The 19,326-nt window shown below is 40.4% G+C and overlaps 1 protein-coding gene across 7 annotated transcripts in view; it reads left to right on the top strand.

The window, feature by feature from the left end:
* The first annotated feature begins 493 nt into the window (after positions 1 to 493).
* The window catches only part of LOC101166752 (KAT8 regulatory NSL complex subunit 1), a 34,675-nt gene continuing 15,842 nt past the window's right edge, over positions 494 to 19,326 (top strand). For 2 of the 7 annotated variants that reach the window (XM_020712344.3, XM_078937865.1), the window contains exons 1-3: positions 494 to 542; positions 2,709 to 2,776; positions 9,428 to 10,889. In XM_020712344.3, coding sequence (XP_020568003.2) covers positions 9,496 to 10,889 — 1,394 coding nt within the window. In that variant the 5' untranslated portion in view covers positions 494 to 542; positions 2,709 to 2,776; positions 9,428 to 9,495. Of the gene's footprint in view, positions 543 to 621; positions 643 to 2,708; positions 2,777 to 5,070; positions 5,481 to 5,512; positions 6,017 to 9,427; positions 10,890 to 19,326 lie in introns of those variants that run through there. The other 5 variants (XM_023949399.2, XM_078937866.1, XM_078937864.1 and 2 more) reach the window with 4 other exon arrangements.

Genomic DNA, 19,326 nt, shown 5'->3' on the forward strand with positions numbered 1-19,326 from the left:
TTTTTAACAGTATTTATCCGTTATTGTCCTCTATGGCCTGCTTTTGACTGGGTAACACAGGACAGTCAAATCTCACACTCACGTCTTTGGGTGCAAGGAATTTGATCACATTTAATCCGTTTTTGAAAATAGATATCTGCCTTTTGACGTGACTTGTTTTTATTTGCATCTGCTTTTGAAAAATCATTTGCACATTTCAGTGTAAAGTCTGGAAAACAACGCAATGAATACATATGTGTGTGTGTTTACTGCGAGAGCTGCTAGCAAGCGTGCAGTGAAAGCAACACTTGTGCTGTGGTATTAAAAATAAGGAATATATTAAAAAATGACGAAACTATGTGACTCAAACGGACATTTTTATTGAAAACAATCATTTTTGGATAATGAAGTTTCGTGCTATGAACTTTCATCCACATTTCCGCTGTACGGGCATTTGCTGTTACTGACAGCCGTGCCAACCAATAGCAATCCTCGAATTCAAGTTTTGGCCAATAGGAGCGCAGGGGGCGGATGTTATCGGTCGTTGGTAACAGGACAAGCAGGTAAGTAAGATTTTGCCTTGTTATTTTCTTAAAATTATCAAACACTGTGCTTGTCAGGAAAAAACACTCATGTGGTTTAACCCTTGGACGTTTGATCAGAGTAGGTTCATTTTTTATGGTCACTTTTCCGACAGACGTGCACGAAAACGAGAGTCATTGAAAACTCAGTGAGGGATCGGGAAGCAAACAAGCTAACGTTTATTAGCTTAGCCTTGTTGTAGCTGGTTAGCCGCTATTGGCCAGTCTCTCAGCGCTAGCAGCAGCAGCCGCCGTTTATTGTGTTTTAGGAAAAGAAAAATCTATGACAACTCCTTCACTGAGGCCGTGCTCATTAATGGAGCTGCACTAGTTGCTTACGCTTGAACTTTCGAGCCCGGTGTTTTCATTTCTGAGCATGCAAAACTTTTGCTCCTATATTTTCCGCAACAGTCTTGGTGTAGTAGGTAACGTCAGGCTGCTAGCCTTAGCTTACTCTGTTGGATTACGATACTGAACTGATGAGTGGTACAAACTTTATGACTTTGTTTCTGATCAGGAGAATACATTACAAACCAGTTCCGGATTGAAGATGAAAATAACTTTATTAGTCAAAACTTGCCCTTGTTTTCAAATGGTCTCGTGTTTTTTCTTTTATGTTATTTACTTGATCTAATGAATTAAAATGAATGCCGTACGAAACCTTGTAAAGATAACAAAAAATGAAGGGGAAACATGGAAACAAACAAAACCGGTTCGTTAGTGCCGCAGCAGCTTTAAACAGTCAAACTTTTGGGAAACCAAACTAAAGTGATTAAGTAGTTTGTATACAACATATATGCAAGTGTGATTTTATATAAAACAGATCAAATGCATCAGTAAACATGTACCCCCCCCCCCCCCATGTGTTGTAAAAAGAAATATAATTATTAAAACAAAAAAACAAAAATCAACAGAGCAAAACGTTAGCAAAAAAAAAAAAAAGCTATCAACTCCTTAAACTGTATAAAAATTTCTACAGCTACTATTTGTAAATAGATTTTTTCATACAAGAATGTTTACACAGATTAAATATATTTTAATACCTATGCTCTGAAGCTCCCCGGCTGCTGAAATGCCAACATGGTAGATCTATTGCTGTTTGAAGCAATGCAACCTGCTGTAAAACATCACAGTTGCTATGATCACATCAAGCTGTTGTTTCTGCATCACCCGCTGCTTTTATTTTTAACCCTAAAGAATAATTGAGCAAATTAATTTGAGATTGAACCTTTTAGGAATTGGCGTCCACATGCGTGGGCGTCACATTTCTGGTTTTCTTACGGCAGTAGTTAATTCTGCTTAACTGGGGTCTTGTGACTACAAAATTTAAAAAAGGCGTATTGAACAAAAGCTTTAGTCATAAGAAATTAAAATATTGAAGAAGCTAAGAAATGAATGCATTTGAATGCAAAAGAAATTCAAAATGAAGTCCATCTGAATCCGCTTTAACAGTAAATCTCTCTTCTTTTTTTTTAACAGCATATTGTATGAGAATGAAGCAGCAACAAGACACATTACACTTCACGCATTACATTAACACTGTGATTTCAGTAACTCAGTTTTTTATGTAAGGTATTTATGACGGTAACTATATAAACAGCAACCAGAGGGTTCATTTCTTTTGATGTAGCTATACAACTTAATGTGCTTTAATGGAAATCAGAAAGCTTTCACATCTTTAAATCAAAGGTTAAAATAAAAAATCCTGAAGAAAGGCTCATTTCAAAAAGTGTTACAGTTGTCTCCTTGCACTTTTCGCAGTGCCACAAATGTTTAGAGTTTAATGTTTAGAAGGATAGTTTAGGTAAAGCAGCCAGTATTATTTTCCTACCACGTCATGCTAGTGCTACAGTATGCAGAGCAAAGAAATGTACATCTTTGAATCGGCACATGATCAGACTCTTACCAAAGGATTTGGACTTGAAAACATTTAGCATCTAACTTTTGCAGTGAGGTATAAAGTTAATAATATTAAAGTTAACACACCTTCATAAACTGATGCACCTCATCTCTGCTTTTTAAAAACCTTCCTCCACTAATAAAAAATACTGTTTTAAATTCCCCTTTGTGATTAAAAAGTAGTTTAATGTGGAATTGGAAAATATGTCTCGTCTTTTCTCATTAACTGTTCTTTTTACTTGGTTTCAGGCGTCAGGTGGGACTGGATTATGACCTTTTGGATTACTGAGTGGATTATACCAACAATGGAGTTACAGGTATTTCTAAACTCTTTTTCTTCTTCTTTCTTTAAAGTGTTCACTAAAGCAAATGGGGATTGGAGACCCATTCTCTGGAAGATTTGTTTTTTTTATGGATATAAGAAACTCAAATGAGTTGAGTGACTCTGGTCCAGGCTCATCTCAAAGAGGTTGTTCAGAACCAAACTGTTGACATGCTTTGCATAAGGAGAATTACTGGACGTCATTGGAGTTTTGTGGAGAATGTGCTGGAATCCACAGGCAGATATCAGGACAAGCTAATAGATTTGGTGTCTTTAGATGCAGTGGTAGCCTGATTGACATTTTCCATGTTAGCCTAGAAAAATGCACTCTGACTCTGACATTGTTGCTTTTGTTTAAGGTTTGGGGTCATTATTTTTCCCCAACAGTCGTTTTCTAGGTGGTCTCTATCTATGAGTCTCACATGCGCGCACACGGACGCTTAAGGTTTTAGGAGGCAGAGCGGATACAACTCAACATAGTAAACATCTCATGCTTAACAAGACATCCATGGGAAAACCTGCTGGAGCACAGGAAGTGATTAGGAGCTGTTTATTTAAATGACAGAAGATAAATGTGAGAATGTTGGACCAAAAAAGTCACAACATGTAAAAAAGAAAAAGGAAGCGCTAGCTAAAGATGAAAAACTGCGTTCCATCATGAACTTAGTTTGTGAAGGATAAATCACTTCAATCATCTTTTGATGTACTTTCAAAGCATTCCCAGTGGTCTTTTCATTATGATTAGGCAGTTTTTAGCCAAAATCAAGAAACCTGTGTCATTTTCTAAGACGTAGTTTCTGCACAGTGGCAGGAGTTTATCAGAAATTTGTCCGAGTTGTGGGCTTTTTTTCATCTGCTCCTGATTCACAATGATTTGAAATAAAGAAATACTAATTTATGTCCTCCATCATCAGAAAAATGCTACAAGAACACATTAAAACACCAAAAACACAATTTTCATCAGTGACTTGTTTTAACTTACCACAGGAAACAGTTCTGTTTAAAAACACCTAAGAACTGAAACAGTAACAGATCTAAATTTAAGTGCTAAATTGTAATTATACTAAAAAAAACATTAGGAGAGTGATAAAGACTGGAATAATGTCATGCTCGAAGTGCAGTGAAAATAACAGAAAACTTTAAGTTTACATCAAAATAAAATAAAACCAACATGGCGCAAACACATTGTACCTAAAAAATAACTTTTTAATGAGGTGAAGATATTAAATTTCATAATTAGTTTCCCATTTTGATCTAAAACAATGTTACACCACAAGTTTTGGTTTAAAATCGATCCGTATCTCACATCATTTTATCATATTGTGAAAAAGTAAATAGTTGCATCTTTACTGCATATGTGTACAGTAAAAGTGTCCAATACGCGAGTTATGCTAAATGTATTCAATTTAATAACGTTTTATTTCATTACACCAGTCTTAGTATGAGCCAACTGAACCTGGTACTTGCTTATTAGCAAATTAAAAGAAGACCTTTTTCTCAGTTTTTGTTGGTGTTTAATATACAAATCACCTACTTACCTGAAAACCCGAACATAAAAATTAAGGTTTAAACCAAATTGTGGGGAAAGTAAAGTTTTGGTCACTAAAGTAACAGTGATTGCCACTTAATTAAACACAATATTATACTCTAAATGTAATATGTGAGATGAGGAGAAGCCAGAAAAGATGACAGGAAATAAAAACCTGCTTAGTAAAAGAAGTATTCATTTCATTTAATATAAATTTACACACTGGGCCTTAGAAAATCTAAACAAGAAAATTCAAAATAAAACCCTAAATTATCTTAAAATCAAAAGGAAGGTTTTAGCAAATAGAAGTCTGTTTAAGCAAAGGAAAAACAGTACATATTTTATGAAGAACATTAATTTTTGTTAGCCCAATTTACAGCCTCTTTACTTGAAATGCAAATTTAATCCAATATTTAGTCCATTGCCTCCCCATTAAAAACAAGTGAACAGTGAGATCTCAAGTGGGTAGTAGTGTAAGTTTCACTTTGCCTCATGCAGATATGCCTGGATAGAATTGAAAGAGCCTTACATTTTAAAGTAAAACGGGAAAACACAGACGAGCATTACACGTGAAAAACACTAGTGGATGTGTGGGTTTGAGACAGACAGCAGGGTTGGTTTCTAATATAGATGTGAGGGCTGAGGCGGAGCCGTGTCTCCCAGACGCCATGTGGTGTTTTATTACACGGGCTGCTCTTTCCAGTCCCGCGGAGAAGAGCTCCTTCACGCGGCCGCTGGCTAAACATTCACAAAGGCCTGCTGTAGGGCTGGGGAGGGAGGGAGGGGGTCCAGTTCCTGTTTAAAGTCTTATTAGAGACACGCAGCTGGGCTTTCCACGAGGGGGCGAGTCCCGCTTTCATCCGCGTTCGAGTCTTTCATGGCGGTACTGTCGCCTCAACTATGTGTTCAAACATTTTGGCGCACATGAGATCTGCGTGGATCAAAACAATTGTCATCAGAGCACGCGGGCCGTTCATGTGCGCATGCTGAAAACGGCCCAAGTTGCGGAAGCAGCAAGGTTTCCACTTTAACCAGCAGCGCCATCATCACAGCGGGCTGCGGAGAAGAAAAACTACTCGAGTCACATTGCGCCGTTTTCCGCAAGACAATGCCCTCCTGTGGTATCCTTTTTTGAGCTTTTCTGTCGTTTTATCTGCGCTTTACTCTAGTGGTGAGTATGAGAAATGTCTCCCGCCTACCAGCGCGCGCTCGTGCGTCCGCACGCACACACAGCTCTTGTATGTTTGTCAGACTCAAATCCGAGGGAGAGGAGCTAGCCGCCATTTTCTAAGCGTCTCTCCCTAAAAGCAGGGAAAAAGGTTCGCGACAAACTGCCATCTGGATTACACTTCTCTCACTGGGAATCGGGATTTTCGCCGCAGGAGTGCCGTCAAATAGCGTACATGTAAACTAATTTGGAGTAGGAAGGAGTGTTTGACGGCCTTGTCTTATATCACTGTGGCGGCGAGGCGAGCTAGCTCGCGAGCAAGGTGTAGATCGTTGATTCGCCCATTGCTGAATCCGGAACGAAGCCGCGCGGCTCCTCGAACCGGACCTTTGACGCAATCGGGCCGCATTTTTGGATTAATTCATGGCTGACTAGTCGAATCCGACCTCGTTTGGTGTGTTACCGCCGTGGGTTTTTTCCACCAAAACTGCAGGGGACTGTTGCCGAAATTCCCTCGGATAGTGCAACCTCGTCACGTGGTAGGTTCCTCCTTTTTCTTTGTTAGCGAGCTAGCCAGACTGCCTGAGTCTATTCCCAACTTCTCCGCTTTTCTCGTGTGTGCTTTACCCGCACGCACCGTCCAACCATCCGCCTGCTAATGTCCTAAAATAAGGCAGCGGACGACCTCCGCTGTTTTGGAGCGGGACTGTCTGTCTGTGTGGGCTTCTTTAGTCTTAATTACAATGCATACCATGTCTGCGCTCTGCAATAGGTCACAACGCGTTGTTTTAGAAGAGTTGTTCAAGAAGCAGGATGTGAGTCTGAACAGATGGAAACCCGGATCATAACAGAACCTGGGTTAACTCGGAGGTTAATGCATTTGTTTCCCCGCCTTTTGACGCGGGTTCTGCTGCCTGTTCTGCTGTAAACCATCAGCACAGGCGCGGATAACCATGGGAAGAGTCTGAATCCAGCAGAAATGTTAGTCCTACAGCTACTTAATACTGCATATAATGAGGTTAGTGTGTATCGGTTCACTGCAGCTGGCTTGCCTTGTGAGAGACACACCAGCAGGTAGTTTCTTGCATCAGCCGCTTTCTTGGGGGTTAACGTTAGCGGTAACCATGGTCAAATAATTTGCCCGCAACATATGAGGTCATGTGGTTTTGATGGGGTCTTTTTTATGTTCCGATCTGATAGTTTTCTTGATTGGAGTGTTCTAAAATAGCGCGTTTCAATGCTACAACCCGATCAGCGGCGTTTTTCCGCTGAAGGAAGCCTATGAGGATTTAGTGTGATGAAATCTTGTTTATACTTCAGACGACATAACCCCCGCGTCTGTTTGTGCCTTTTATGTGTTCGGATGCTCCAGTAAATAGCAGGAAGACATTTTGATGATTGCGTTCTGGCTGGCTAACGTTGGATGTGGAGGTTTTTGTCGCATCTCGCCTCCGGTTTACAGAAAGAAAGAAAAAACCGAGCAGCCATGGCTCGTGTGGTCCCGCCTGTGCAGTCGTCGATTCTATGATTCGCTCCTGTTGCGTGAATTCGTTTTGTGTTGCGAGCGGAATGGGTGGTTTTAGGCAGATGGATTGCATTGCATAATCTGCTTCGGAAATACCAACATGGCGTAGTGCGCGCTGACTAGAAACTGCGGTGAAAAACGGAGCTCACATTCATCCGATCCTGCAGAAGATGCGCGGAGGCGCATCTCTTATCTGTTTGAAGGGAGGCTTTTTCAAAGTTTCTCACAGGCTTTCATTCTAGTCAAACGCATGTTAATCACCAAAACTACGTAAATGCAGTCTGTTTTCCTTTGAAAATCATTTTTGAGTTTTTTTATTTTTATTTGACAGTATTTCATGTTTAAGCCGCTCTGTAAATGATACTGGAAACCTGTTAAAATGACATCATGTGCTGTGCTGCATACTGACTTGACAAAGCACATGTAGGGCAGTAGGGTTTGGACTGTTTGCATTGGCTTCTGTTGTTCTCATCAGATATGTGCTGCCAATCCCTTTTTCCCTTAGATGCTTTCTCTTTTAGGAGGGGCTCTGTCAAAAAAATGAAAATAAATGCTTGTTTTTTTTTCTTTAAATAGTTGTTTGGGTGTAATGGGAATTATTTATTCACCTGAAATTCAGCTCGCTTTGTGCTGTTATTCAAACTATCTGAAGCATTCTCTTCCACAAGGTCAGAGCAGATCATTTCCATGGCTTTGTTGGAAAGTTGACTTCTTCACTCAGACATTTGGGAAAAATAATGTAGTAAACAAAAGACATATTTTTTCATCTTGAGTTGTTTAAATGTATTTTTGTCAGCCAGAATGCAGAAAACATTGCAGTGACTTTCATTTACATTCAAAATTTCAATTGCATTTTCTCCCAAAACTTTTGTGATCATGAATCGACTGCAGTTTAAATTGTGTATCATGACATTGAATATTGACATTTCTTCTACTCGTATCAGTTGTAGTGATTTTCCACTAAGTCTTAGTGTGTCACAGAACCTGTTATGCCACTTTTATGGTCTTATGTTGTATATGATCACTCTTTATTTGTATTGTTTTGTGACAAAATGTATTTGTAAAAAATGTATTGTAAAGCATATTTGATTATTTTGATTTAGCTTTTAAAAAATGTTTTTGTTCTAATTTGTTAAAATAGTCAGCACATTTCAATAAAGTATTTTCCACACTGTAAGGCGAACTTAAAGGCCTTCGTTTAAAAAAAACAACAATGTACTTTACAATCTGAAGCGCTTTACATATAGATACATTCTGGTTGTGTTATTGTGAATACGCTAACATGGCTATTGTGTAGCTTTGCCTTACTATTTTTTTTTAATCATGTTTCAGTTAAAAAGGTTGGGATTTAGTGTAGTCACAGTAACATTTGTTTTAGCTTTATTAGTCTTTTTTATGTTGCAAACAAGGTTGAGAGTTACAGGTATCATGAATATGCTAACGCTTCTACCATGGCTAACATTTAGCATGCTATAAACAAGTGCTACAGTTACTGTGAATGCAAGTCTGACTTACTGAACTTAAAGGCCTGTTCACACCGGGACGAATTTCGCCGGCGATTTTCGCCGACGTTTAACGCCTCGTGACTAAACAAAGGGCCCCAATGAGAGTGTGCACACCGACGCGAAAAAACGCCAGGCGTTAAAGCGTCAAAAAAAAAAACGCCTCGGGTTCGTTTTTTTTTTTCGTCGCGTCGAAATCTACTCGACCAATGAGAACGGCGCTTTTGCTCATGTGTCTGGAGCTTCTGAAATTACAGTAAAACACAACTTGGGGGCGCTCAAACACAAAACTGCCTTGCTGAGCACACATACCAGCGAAGAAGATAGACGCCAAGTAGCGTCTACACAGCCGCGAAGCAATAATGACGGACATTCTAAAACATCCCCGAACCAAGTACCAGTTGGAGCTACTGGTGCTTGAAATATTCATGTTTTCTTTGTTTGATTCTGACAAGCGTGTAAATACTTGCTCTCTTCTTCTGAGTGAAAAGCGACTTTAAGAAGCGTAAAGTTGCGCAGCGCCACCTTGTGTACAGGAGTATTTCTGTTTTACATTAAGCGCCATCTAATGTCAGGGAATGAAATTGCATGTTCACTCCACTCATCGTCAGCGAAAATCGCCTGGGTGTGAACACAAAAAACGTGGCGAAAAACGCTGGCGAATAACGCCTGGCGAATATTCGTCCCGGTGTGTACGGGTCTTAACTCTGACTCTTTAGTCTCACTTAATGGCCTTATAGTTTAGTGTGGTTGACAGTTTTGGTATCTTTTATTTACCTTTGGCACATAAATATCAGTATTTTTACTCTAATTGTATTATAATGGGTAAGAACTTGGAATTTTATGTTACTACAGAAATATTTCAACTTTTTTGATTGACTCTTTTTTTCTGTCACTCTGTTTTCCTCCACGTCTTTTCCCAGGCTGTCCTCAGGTGGGGCAGTAAGCGGGTGGAGTGGAGCAGGCCGCGGTGCCCGTCCCTCTGCACTGCATGGCTGCGATGGCGCCCGCTCTCACCGACGCCCCAGCTGAAGCTCACCACATCCGCTTCAAACTGGCTGCCCCATCCTCAAGCCTCTCGCGAGCCAGTGGAGAGAACAACAGTAACGCCAGCAACATCCTCATCCACAGCAGCGGCCCCGCTAAGTGCAAGGTCACTTCTGAAGAGTGCCCCCTCGACTTTTGTGGTGGTGATCAGGAACAGCAGCAGCAGCCTCAAGCAGACTCTGTGTCTCAGGCCTCTGCCCTGGGAAAACTCCAGCCACTGGTGGCTTCCTATTTATGCTCTGATGTGCCACCCGTCTCTGCAACTAAGGAGTCAATCAAGCTGCAAGGAGTCATTCTTAAACAGTCCGTGTTGAAAAACCACAGAATACTGCCCACCTCCCTGCTCAACGGTGGGGGAGACTTCATCTTGAGGAAGAGGCAGGCAATCGAGCTCTCTGGTGGACAGTTAAAAAGCCTCATGAGTGGCAGCACCAACGGAAGTGGCCAGCCCATGGCACCTGTCAATGGTCTGGCCAAGAAACTTGCCACTGTGTCAGGCTCTAGCTGTGTGGTTGCAGTGAATGGTGATAAGCCCGCTGCTGCTGCCACGGACTCCCAGTCCCAGAACATGCCGCTGGAGTCGGAAACCATATCAGGGCATACTCCTGTGAAAGGAACCCTCAAACAGAAGCATTCCACAGAGGTTTCTCAAAACACAGATGGAGAAAATTTTGAATCACCAGTGCTTCATTCTGCTGCACTTTCCCCTCTTACCTACGACAACTCAAACTCCTCTGAACAGTTAAATTTGGAGGAATCTGGTTCACATGCACCTTTCAGACAGCTTCAGGGTTCTGACAGAGAGAGACCGGGTAGCAGCCATCAGGGCTTTTCGCCTTGCACCACAGCGCCGCAGCCTCCTCTGCCCGGTGGTTCATGCACAGACGGCCTTGATGCTCAAGTTAAACAACGTACACTTCTCAACAGCAGCCGCCAAGCAGAGATTGAAAACAGGTTACGGCGCCTGCGCAAACGTCTGCAGGTGGTACAGGCTAAGCAGGTGGAGCGGCACATTCAGCAGCAGCTGGGCGGCTTTTTGGACTCGGCCCTCAACAGACTACTGGTTGGTAATCGTAAAACAGAGGCTGTCACTCCTTCAACTTCATGGAGGACCGGGCGGCATTCTTCCTCCAACAGCAGAGATTGCCTCAGTCGCTTTCTGAAAAGTGGCTCCATGCCCTTGGAACTGGAGAGGCTGTATTTGAGTGGAACAGCAAACCTCCATTCAGCTGAAAGCGCCTTTGACTCAGATGTAACAGAAAGTAGTTCTGGTGGGGACTCTGACCTGGAGGATGAGGAGCTGTCCAGAGTGGACATTGAGCAACGGCATGTCAAAATGTAAGTGATGTCATCATTCATAGATTATCTTACACAGAACTAAAGTATTTAAAGGGAATAAAAGGGAGTTCCTTGGGCAAGTTTTGGAGTTTTGAGTTTAGCTATAAGACTGTCAAACTTGAATTATGCTGATCTTTTAGTCTGCTCAGAGCTGTCAAATTGCAGAAAGTTCCATTATTCCCTTACTCCACAATAAATTTCTCTGGCAGATCAGGTGCTAAAGGCAAAGGCTATGGATCTCACTTCGTGGAGGGATTTAGGTACAGTTCAGTCAACAGGAAGTGCAGATGTGCTGCTGTGAGTCGACAGGCTTGAATGGGCTGGAAAAGAAAAACCTGCCTGATCATTGCACTTTCCTCCGGAGGGGGCAAAGGCTGAAGCTACCACGGTCTTTGTCCACAGTGACTTGAGTAAGCAGCCACAGTCAGTCAGAGTTCTGATCTAAAACCCAACCTTAAAAGCTGTGAGTCTGTGGCAGCAGAGCGGCTGGAATTTGGTTTAAAAACACTCCCTGTTGAAATGTTGTGCTCACCTCAGCAGGACATGAACATGTATTCCATGGGAAGTTCAAGTCGGTACACATTTCTGTTCCGTTAATATTGAGGAGGGCGAAAAAGTACAGCAGGTGGTTCAGCCGTGTTAATGGACTTAGCGACCTGTGCAGGAGCGGGTAGATTATTAACAGAGTCTCCCAGAACACAGATTTCTTTATTATGCTTTGCCCTGTTGACTTTAAACCTTGACATAAATTTCTTTATTACCTGACAGTGGACTAAAAGAGGAATTGCAAAAAATATGTAACATAAATCTGAGCAGTTGAGTATCCTTTACATTTTTAGTAGAAAAAAATATTTGCCTTTTTTTTATATTGAGGTTGTTGGAAAGGGGTTTTATCCCTACCTTTATCCCCTGACTACCGTAACTCGTCAATGCAATTAATGTAATTCCAGCAGATTCTGAAGTGGAAAACAGCAGCCTTGTACTAATATTTAACAATCACAGTAGAGAAATGCTTACGTAATGATCGTAAATCACCTGATACTGTTGCAGAGAAAAGTGGCTTTGCACCATTATGCGCAATCCGTGCGTCAGAACTGGCTGATTCTTGTGGATCGCGTAAACTGTCAGTGTGTTATTTAGCTGTTGGCAGCGACATTTGCAGTGTGAAAGGGTTACTCTAATTGGCTTAAAGTTTCTGTCAGATTCCCATTTTTTTCCCTGCATGAAAGTCTTATATTACTTTTTTCCATCTTTCCATTTTCTAAGTCTGCTTTTTTCCTCGTGGGGTCACGGGCTTGCCGGAGCTTAACCCGGCTACTTGAGGGCAAAGCCAGGGTCCACCCTGGACAGCCAGTCTGACGCAGAGCCACAGTCACAGCCGTACACACTGGTACACACCTAGGGACAATTTAGAGGAACTCCTTACCTATGAAGCAGGTTTTAGGATGTTGGGAGGAAACCTTTTTGATATATGAATTATTTAGTTGACAAAAAGCAGATTTTACTCTAAACAATTATTAAATGTGTTAATAAATGTGTTTTGCCATCATCAAGTCCAAAATTGCTATTGGTACAGTACATTTACCTTTTTACTGAAATCAACTGTAAGTTGCATTCAGTTGAATATCCAGTAACTAGTCTGACAGAGTTCTGAACCCAAAGTGTTGGTGAAAAAACAGTTTTGCAATGTGGGTGAAATTGATGTTTCTTATATTTTTAGGTGTTAAGCTAAAGTTGGAATCGTAATTCTTGATGCTATAGGATATTGACTAATTCTGAGTGGGGTTTCAGAATTGTGTAGACTTAAGTTTGTCAGTCAAAGAGAAAACTGTAAAGGGGGGGAAAAGCATTTCAAAGCAGGTGCATCATGCTGCAGATGTTAAATAAAAAGATAATTGTTTGTAGTTGATAGTGAAATTTGAGGGTATAGAATTTAGATGTTACCTTATAGTCATTTTGTTTCCTTGTGTTCAGGTAGTCTGAAGACAAAATACCATCTGAACATTTAAAAAAAATTATCACTTTCATTCTGTAAGAAGTACTGAATGGTATTCCTGTAATCCTGCATAACTCCTACTGTTATTTCTGGAATGCATTATTTTCAATTTATAACTCGTCGTAGCTTTTTAATATTGTTAAGCTGCCTATCAACACTTGTAGTTAATTTGTTATTGAGGGGAACTGGATTTACTGTTGAACATCTAATGCAATAGAGGCAACACATCTTGTTCTGTGTTGTTAATCTAAAAATTTCAACCCATTTAGTTTTGATGTGGGATCTCAAAGGCTTCCTGGAAAATTAGCTCAGACTCTACAGGAAGTAAGGTCTCTGGGAGCATCACTTGTTTTTGAAAGGGAATGAAGGAAATCCTAAAAATGTAATTAAGTCCACAGTTTAGCCTAGCTTTTGATAGTTTTAACTATACCACATGTTCTTTTTCAAATGGGTGTGTCAGTGACCTATGTTAACCAAGATACAGTCTTTCACTATTGAACTTGTCATTCATCTACAACAGTGTTCCATAAGATAAACTGAGCCTCCCTTAAGTTTATACAGTTTACATGTGTAATTCCTATTCTTAATAGCATTTTCTATAAGGGGAAGGATGTTTTGCCCTTTTTGTACATAACAGCTTGCATTTAAGTTGGTTTTAAAAGTCATTATGTTGGCATAATTACCTCTTAGCAGCTCTCGTGCTTTTGTGCCTAGGCTTCCTCTGCCATCCTAAGTATTTTTAATGCATTGCATTTTAGTTGTCTTTGCTGTTTCATACTGTCAGTGCTTTGAAAGGAGCTGCATTGCTGATGCTTAGCCCTTCACCTAACAGGTTAAAAACAGGTATGCAAATCCCAACTATGTGGAACCTTGACCTTTAACATGCTACACTGTCAGGAAAAAAAGGACTATGCGGCTTTGACTTTAATAATATATTTTCATGATGAAGTGTTTAGTCACAGTTAATCACCACTGGCACTACACGCATCCATATTACTGCACATGTAATTCATATAGCATTACCTCCATTTTTTATTTTGGCGACTTTAAAAAATAATCTATTCACTCTTTGGATGTATTTCTTCAGAGTAATCCTGTTATAGATATCTGTATTCTAGATGTGCTCCCCTGTGTCTCAGAGGATTTTGGGTCATCTAACATCTGTTGTTGAGCATATGCTGCAGTGCCTGTGTTTTTTTCTAGTGACTGACGTCCATAATGGCCTTTACCAGGGTGTGGGTGCAGCCAGCCTTAGAAATGATTTTAGACACTGCTCTCCCTTTCTTTAACACTTGTTGCAGAATGACTTGGATCATCAGGCATATTACATGGAGCACTGCTTGTTCTGTGATGAGAAACGAGTGGGCACAGTTTCTGGTTTCTGAGGCAACAATAATGCTCATCAGGAAAACTTGCATAATGGCTCGCAGAACAATGCAAGTCTCTACAATCCTACAATCTGAACTAAAACGGGTCCAGGTTTACAGCCTCTCGTTTGCTTCATATGGCCACGACAGACAGATCAGTGATGGTCTGTGCACATGTGTATGTCTGCGGCATGTGAAGGGTTAATGGAGCTGATACTACAGAACGCTCTTTTAGTTGAAGCCTCTTAGCTATGATTTCCTTTTATTATTGGTGCTATGCTGGTACATGTGTACACGAGTGCTTGTATAGGTTTGTGTCCCACTCGACACATCTGGATGTGTTTGACTGGATCCAAGTTCCCCAGCACAAACCCACAGTCGTTACATAACGCCCCTCTTTTATGTAATGACTGCTGCAGTTCTCCAGCTGAATTTGCCCTCTGTAGTTTTTTCCTGCCCCACACCCAGTGCTCTCGGCCTGTCTCATTCAGTAAAACGCAAACATTTTTATTCCTGTTGAACCGTGTGTCCGAGGAACACCCCAACCAGACAAATCCCCTAATCTGCAGTGTTGGAATGTTTCAGCTCGTTTTGTGGTGAAAACGTCTTGACTTTAAAGGAAAAAAAAGAGATTAGCTGACAGCTGGTGATTTGATTCCCTTTTTCTTGCTAAAGGGCCTAAATGGTGATAGGCTTTTTTTTGCATCTTTCTTGTATTTAGAGTTTTTTTCTTTTGATTAAGTATTAGTGTACAAATTCTAGAATCAGATAATGTGGTGTTTCTACTAGTATTTTAAAGCTTTTCCCTTTTTTATTGTTAATACTTGTCCAGCCCTCTGTAAAAATAATTTTTGCAAATCTTTAGGTTCAGTATAATTTTTTTCTAATTTTCCATTTCAACTATTTGAAAGCATGCCTGTTTGCTCTTTATAGCTAGAGGAAGGTGCAGTGTGCACTTGGGGTGTGAAGGCCTTTAAAAGTCTTTTCAGGTAGCTCTAAAAGTTTCCCAATATTTAAATGTCAATAATTCAACAACTCTTACTACATCTAGATGAACCTTGAAGAACTACTTGCTTTTAAGAGTGAAAGTTCTTCTCCAATCCGATTTAATCTGTTGTAAAAGCGTTCCAATAAATAATGATTATGCAAGTTTTAGTCGTTTCTGGGCCATATTTTCTGCAGAGCGCCAGGAGTTCTCACCACTGAATTGTGGGAGGGACTGTTGGCGTGGAAGTAAGCCTCTGCTGATATCCCTTTGTTTACCACTCTTTCTTGCGAGCGTCCAACCCCATTTTAATTTTTTTGAGCTTTTTCAAACTGCACTGTTTTTGTCTGCTCTTGATTCACCCCAATTCGAATAAAGAAATACTCTGAAATGCAATTTTAAGCTTAATTTTATTTCTGTTAAAAACACCAGAAACAGCATTTTTATTGGAGTGGTTCTTAAGAAATGTAAGAATTTATCTTCAGCCTACTATGCTGGCTGGTTACGTATTTTTTCCTTTAAACACAGACAAGGAAAATGTTTTTGAAAGGAAAAATGTAACTTATGGATTTAAAATAATTATGGTTAAATTGGCTTAATACTTAATTTACCAGACAAATCATCTTGGTTCATTAATGACTGCCTTTAATATAAAAAAAGGTTCTTTCTAGTATTTAGTATGTACATGCCAGTGCATATGTGAGCACTTCTCTATGAATAACATTTACCCCCTGATAATTTTCCATTAGTATCAACGAATTAGGATTGTGATCATAACATGGACAAATTCCAAGTATAATTACAATAGGGTCCTTGCACTCCGTGCTCGGGTCCTAATTACAGCTATTTTCTCTTCAGTGGTAAAATACAGAAAAATTGGGTGTTTGCAAAAAAGGGGGGTATATTAATTGATAATTGAGCTGTTAAAGTGATCAATTTAAAGCCGTTTTGATAAAAAAGGATGAAGTTTTACCATTTGTCTGTTGTTAATCGGTATCAGTAATCAAACTTGATAGAATGTGACATAGATGTTGCAGTATTATTAAATGACATTCACAAAAGTAGCCTTTTTAAAAGTGGCTTCCTGAACTTTTTTCTGGCAAAAAATGGCTTTCTTGTTCATTTGTAATCCAAGTCTACATTTCAATGAGAATCACATTTTTGTTGTTTAAAGCAGTAGTGTTGTCCAAACGGGTTTCAAAAATTAACACAAATCCTTGTTGAAAAGAATTTTTAAAATGAATTAAAACTTGACCAAATCATTTTGAATTAAGAGTGTGAATTTGAATATTATCTCCTATTTAAAGTTCCTATATCGTGCTTTTCTTAAACCTTTCAGAGTAAACTGTATCCATGATAATACAGTACCTTTGGCACACTCGAAAGGATTTTGGGGCTCATTTTCCTATACAGGGGTAAGACGACTCTGTCTCCGAGGCACCGCCTTTCGCTCTGTATGGGTGCCGCCCATTTCATGACGTCAACCTAGAGCCAGCCTTTGCATCGTGTTTGCGTTTCTCCCATGAAAACGAACATCCAAACCTTTGCAATGATGGATTTGCATTGTGTGGATATAAAATTTAAGTGTTTCGACGATCACCGCTTGCAGAGAAAGTGGGTGTGTGTTAGCCGTGGGGTGGTGCTGGCAGCACAGACTTTTCCTGGAAGGGGTGGTTCCTCAGTTTGTGATATCACAAATCTGAGACCCCACTTGTTTTCAGGGATTTTGGACGGAGTGGTGTTCAGAGAGCTGGGTTTTAGAGGAATACACAAATACTTGAATGGATGAACAGCTTTGGGGTTAATTTTTGGGATGAATTACCATAATGCACTCAAAATGTATTTTGCGTGAAATAGGGCCTTTGATAATGTTACACGTATTTCCATTTCTTACCATATGTAAGTTAGAAACATGAACGGCTGTTATATTTTTGGGTCTACTAATAACAAGATGGGTCTTGTAAGATGTGAAAAACATCTTCCACCTCATCTCTAATCATAGTACACAGCTGTGAAATTGTTGCTTTCCACCAAATATTTACTTGCACTGAACTTTTCTCTAATCACTGTCAACAAAAGCTGTTTATCCAAACAATGGATCACAACACCTTTTATCGCTCAACCTGTTTGCTTCATACTTTAATAACACACTTTAAAAAAAGACTGTGTAATCCAGCATAGCTGTGAGACCCAGAATTTTGTAGGAACCTTTGGACTTTGGTGTGTTCAGACAAGGGTTGAGCATGACTCATAAAGGAAGTTACTTTCAATCATAGCTGACACAAGGAGCTCAGCTTCTGGGTCTAACTGATCATAATCTATATTAACTACAGTATTGCAAGAAATTAATAAACTTTTTACTCTAACATAAAGTTCTGTTTTACCAATAATCCCATTTGAAAAGATTATAAAGACAACAGGGGAAGCTGCTGTAGATGAATAGTGACATGAAATGAAAATGGGTGCATTTTTTTAGGCCATGACCCTGGGAAGTTACTCAGTAATCGTTATCGGAGCAAAAGGTTGGAGTGTGTCCTCCTCTCTCGCCTCTACACTTGAAAATATGGACCTCAGCTCATCTTAGAATGTGACTCAGTTACAGAAAATAAAAAGATCTTTTGTTAAACATTTTGTGTTGGGAAGGAGGACTGAATACTTATTTCACGATAAGATCAAAGGGGTTTGTTTTGAAACCTTAAGGCTGCGGCTACCTTCTGGTCACATGACCGTAACCTGATTCATAACAAAAATTGACATCAGCTCCACATTTTACTTTAGCCATTATAACTTCCAGTTACTTCAGAACCAGCAGAACCTTGAGTATCAAAAGGGAACAGTGTAGGATGGTTTTGGACTGCTACAGGGTTGAACTCTCGGCCACCAGTTTACTATGAGATAAATGCCATCCAAAAGGGTTAAGTAGTGTTTTTGATGCGGCCCTCCACTACTCGAGTCAGTGAACACTCCCATCATCCCTTTCGTGCATGTGAAAATTTTGTCTGACGCTAGAGCTGTGACAGTGTGGGATTTTTGATCACCACGATGATGAACCAGCAGGGGCCGTGGTGTCACAGTTAACGCCCCCCCCCCCCCCCCCCCCCCCCAATAAATACAATTCCAACGCAGTATTCTTTATTAACAAATAACAGTAACATCTAATTACTACCCAACTAATGAACTAACTATATAGGTGTTGTAGAATGACTGTCTATGTGTGTCAGGCGCTGCGTGTGTAGAAAGGAGCGCGCACAAGTGTGTTGGGGTGCGTGTTGATTCTTCTGCAGTGGACCACTCTGGAGCTGCACACGAGTTTCAGCTGTGCTCTCTGGTACAGACATCTTCTCAGAATAGTATATATTGCCCAGTAATAAACGAGACTGCAGAAACTTTGTCACCTTTCCGGTAGCCATGAAGCCTTACACCCAAGAAGATAGCGGGGCAGGAGGCTCCGCCTTTATTTATACGGACTCGTAACTTTGCGTTGCAGAAATTAGTTCCCAAACAAGACATAGTGAAATTCATTGAAACAGTGCGCGTTCAAGTTTGGTGTTATGGCCCGTTCACACCGGGACGAATTTCGCCGGCGATTTTCGCCGACGTTTAACGCCTCGTGACTAAACAAAGGGCACCAATGAGAGTGTGCACACCGACGCGAAAAAACGCCACACGTCAAAGCGTCAAAAAAAAAAACGCCTCGGGTTTGTTTTTTTGTTTTTTTGACGCCTCGCGTCGAAATCTATTCGACCAATGAGAATGGCGCTTTTGCACACGTGTCTGGAGTTTCTGAAGTTACAGTAAAACACAACTTGGGGGCGCTCAAACACAAAACTTCCTTGCTGAGCACACATACCAGCGAAGAAGATAGACGCCAAGTAGCGTCTACACTGCCGCGGAGAAATAATGACGGACATTCTAAAATATCCCCGAACCAAGCACCAGTTGGAGCAACTGGTGCTTGAAATACTCATGTTTTCCTTGTATTATTCTGACAAGCGCGTAAATACTTACTCTCTTCTTCTGAGCGAAAAGCGACTTTAAGAAGCGTAAAGTTGCGCAGCGCCACCTTGTGTACAGGAGTATTTCTGTTTA

The sequence above is a fragment of the Oryzias latipes genome, chromosome 19 (genome assembly GCF_053564925.1).
Source record: "Oryzias latipes strain Hd-rR chromosome 19, Olatipes_Hd-rR_3.1".
NCBI lineage: Eukaryota > Metazoa > Chordata > Actinopteri > Beloniformes > Adrianichthyidae > Oryzias > Oryzias latipes.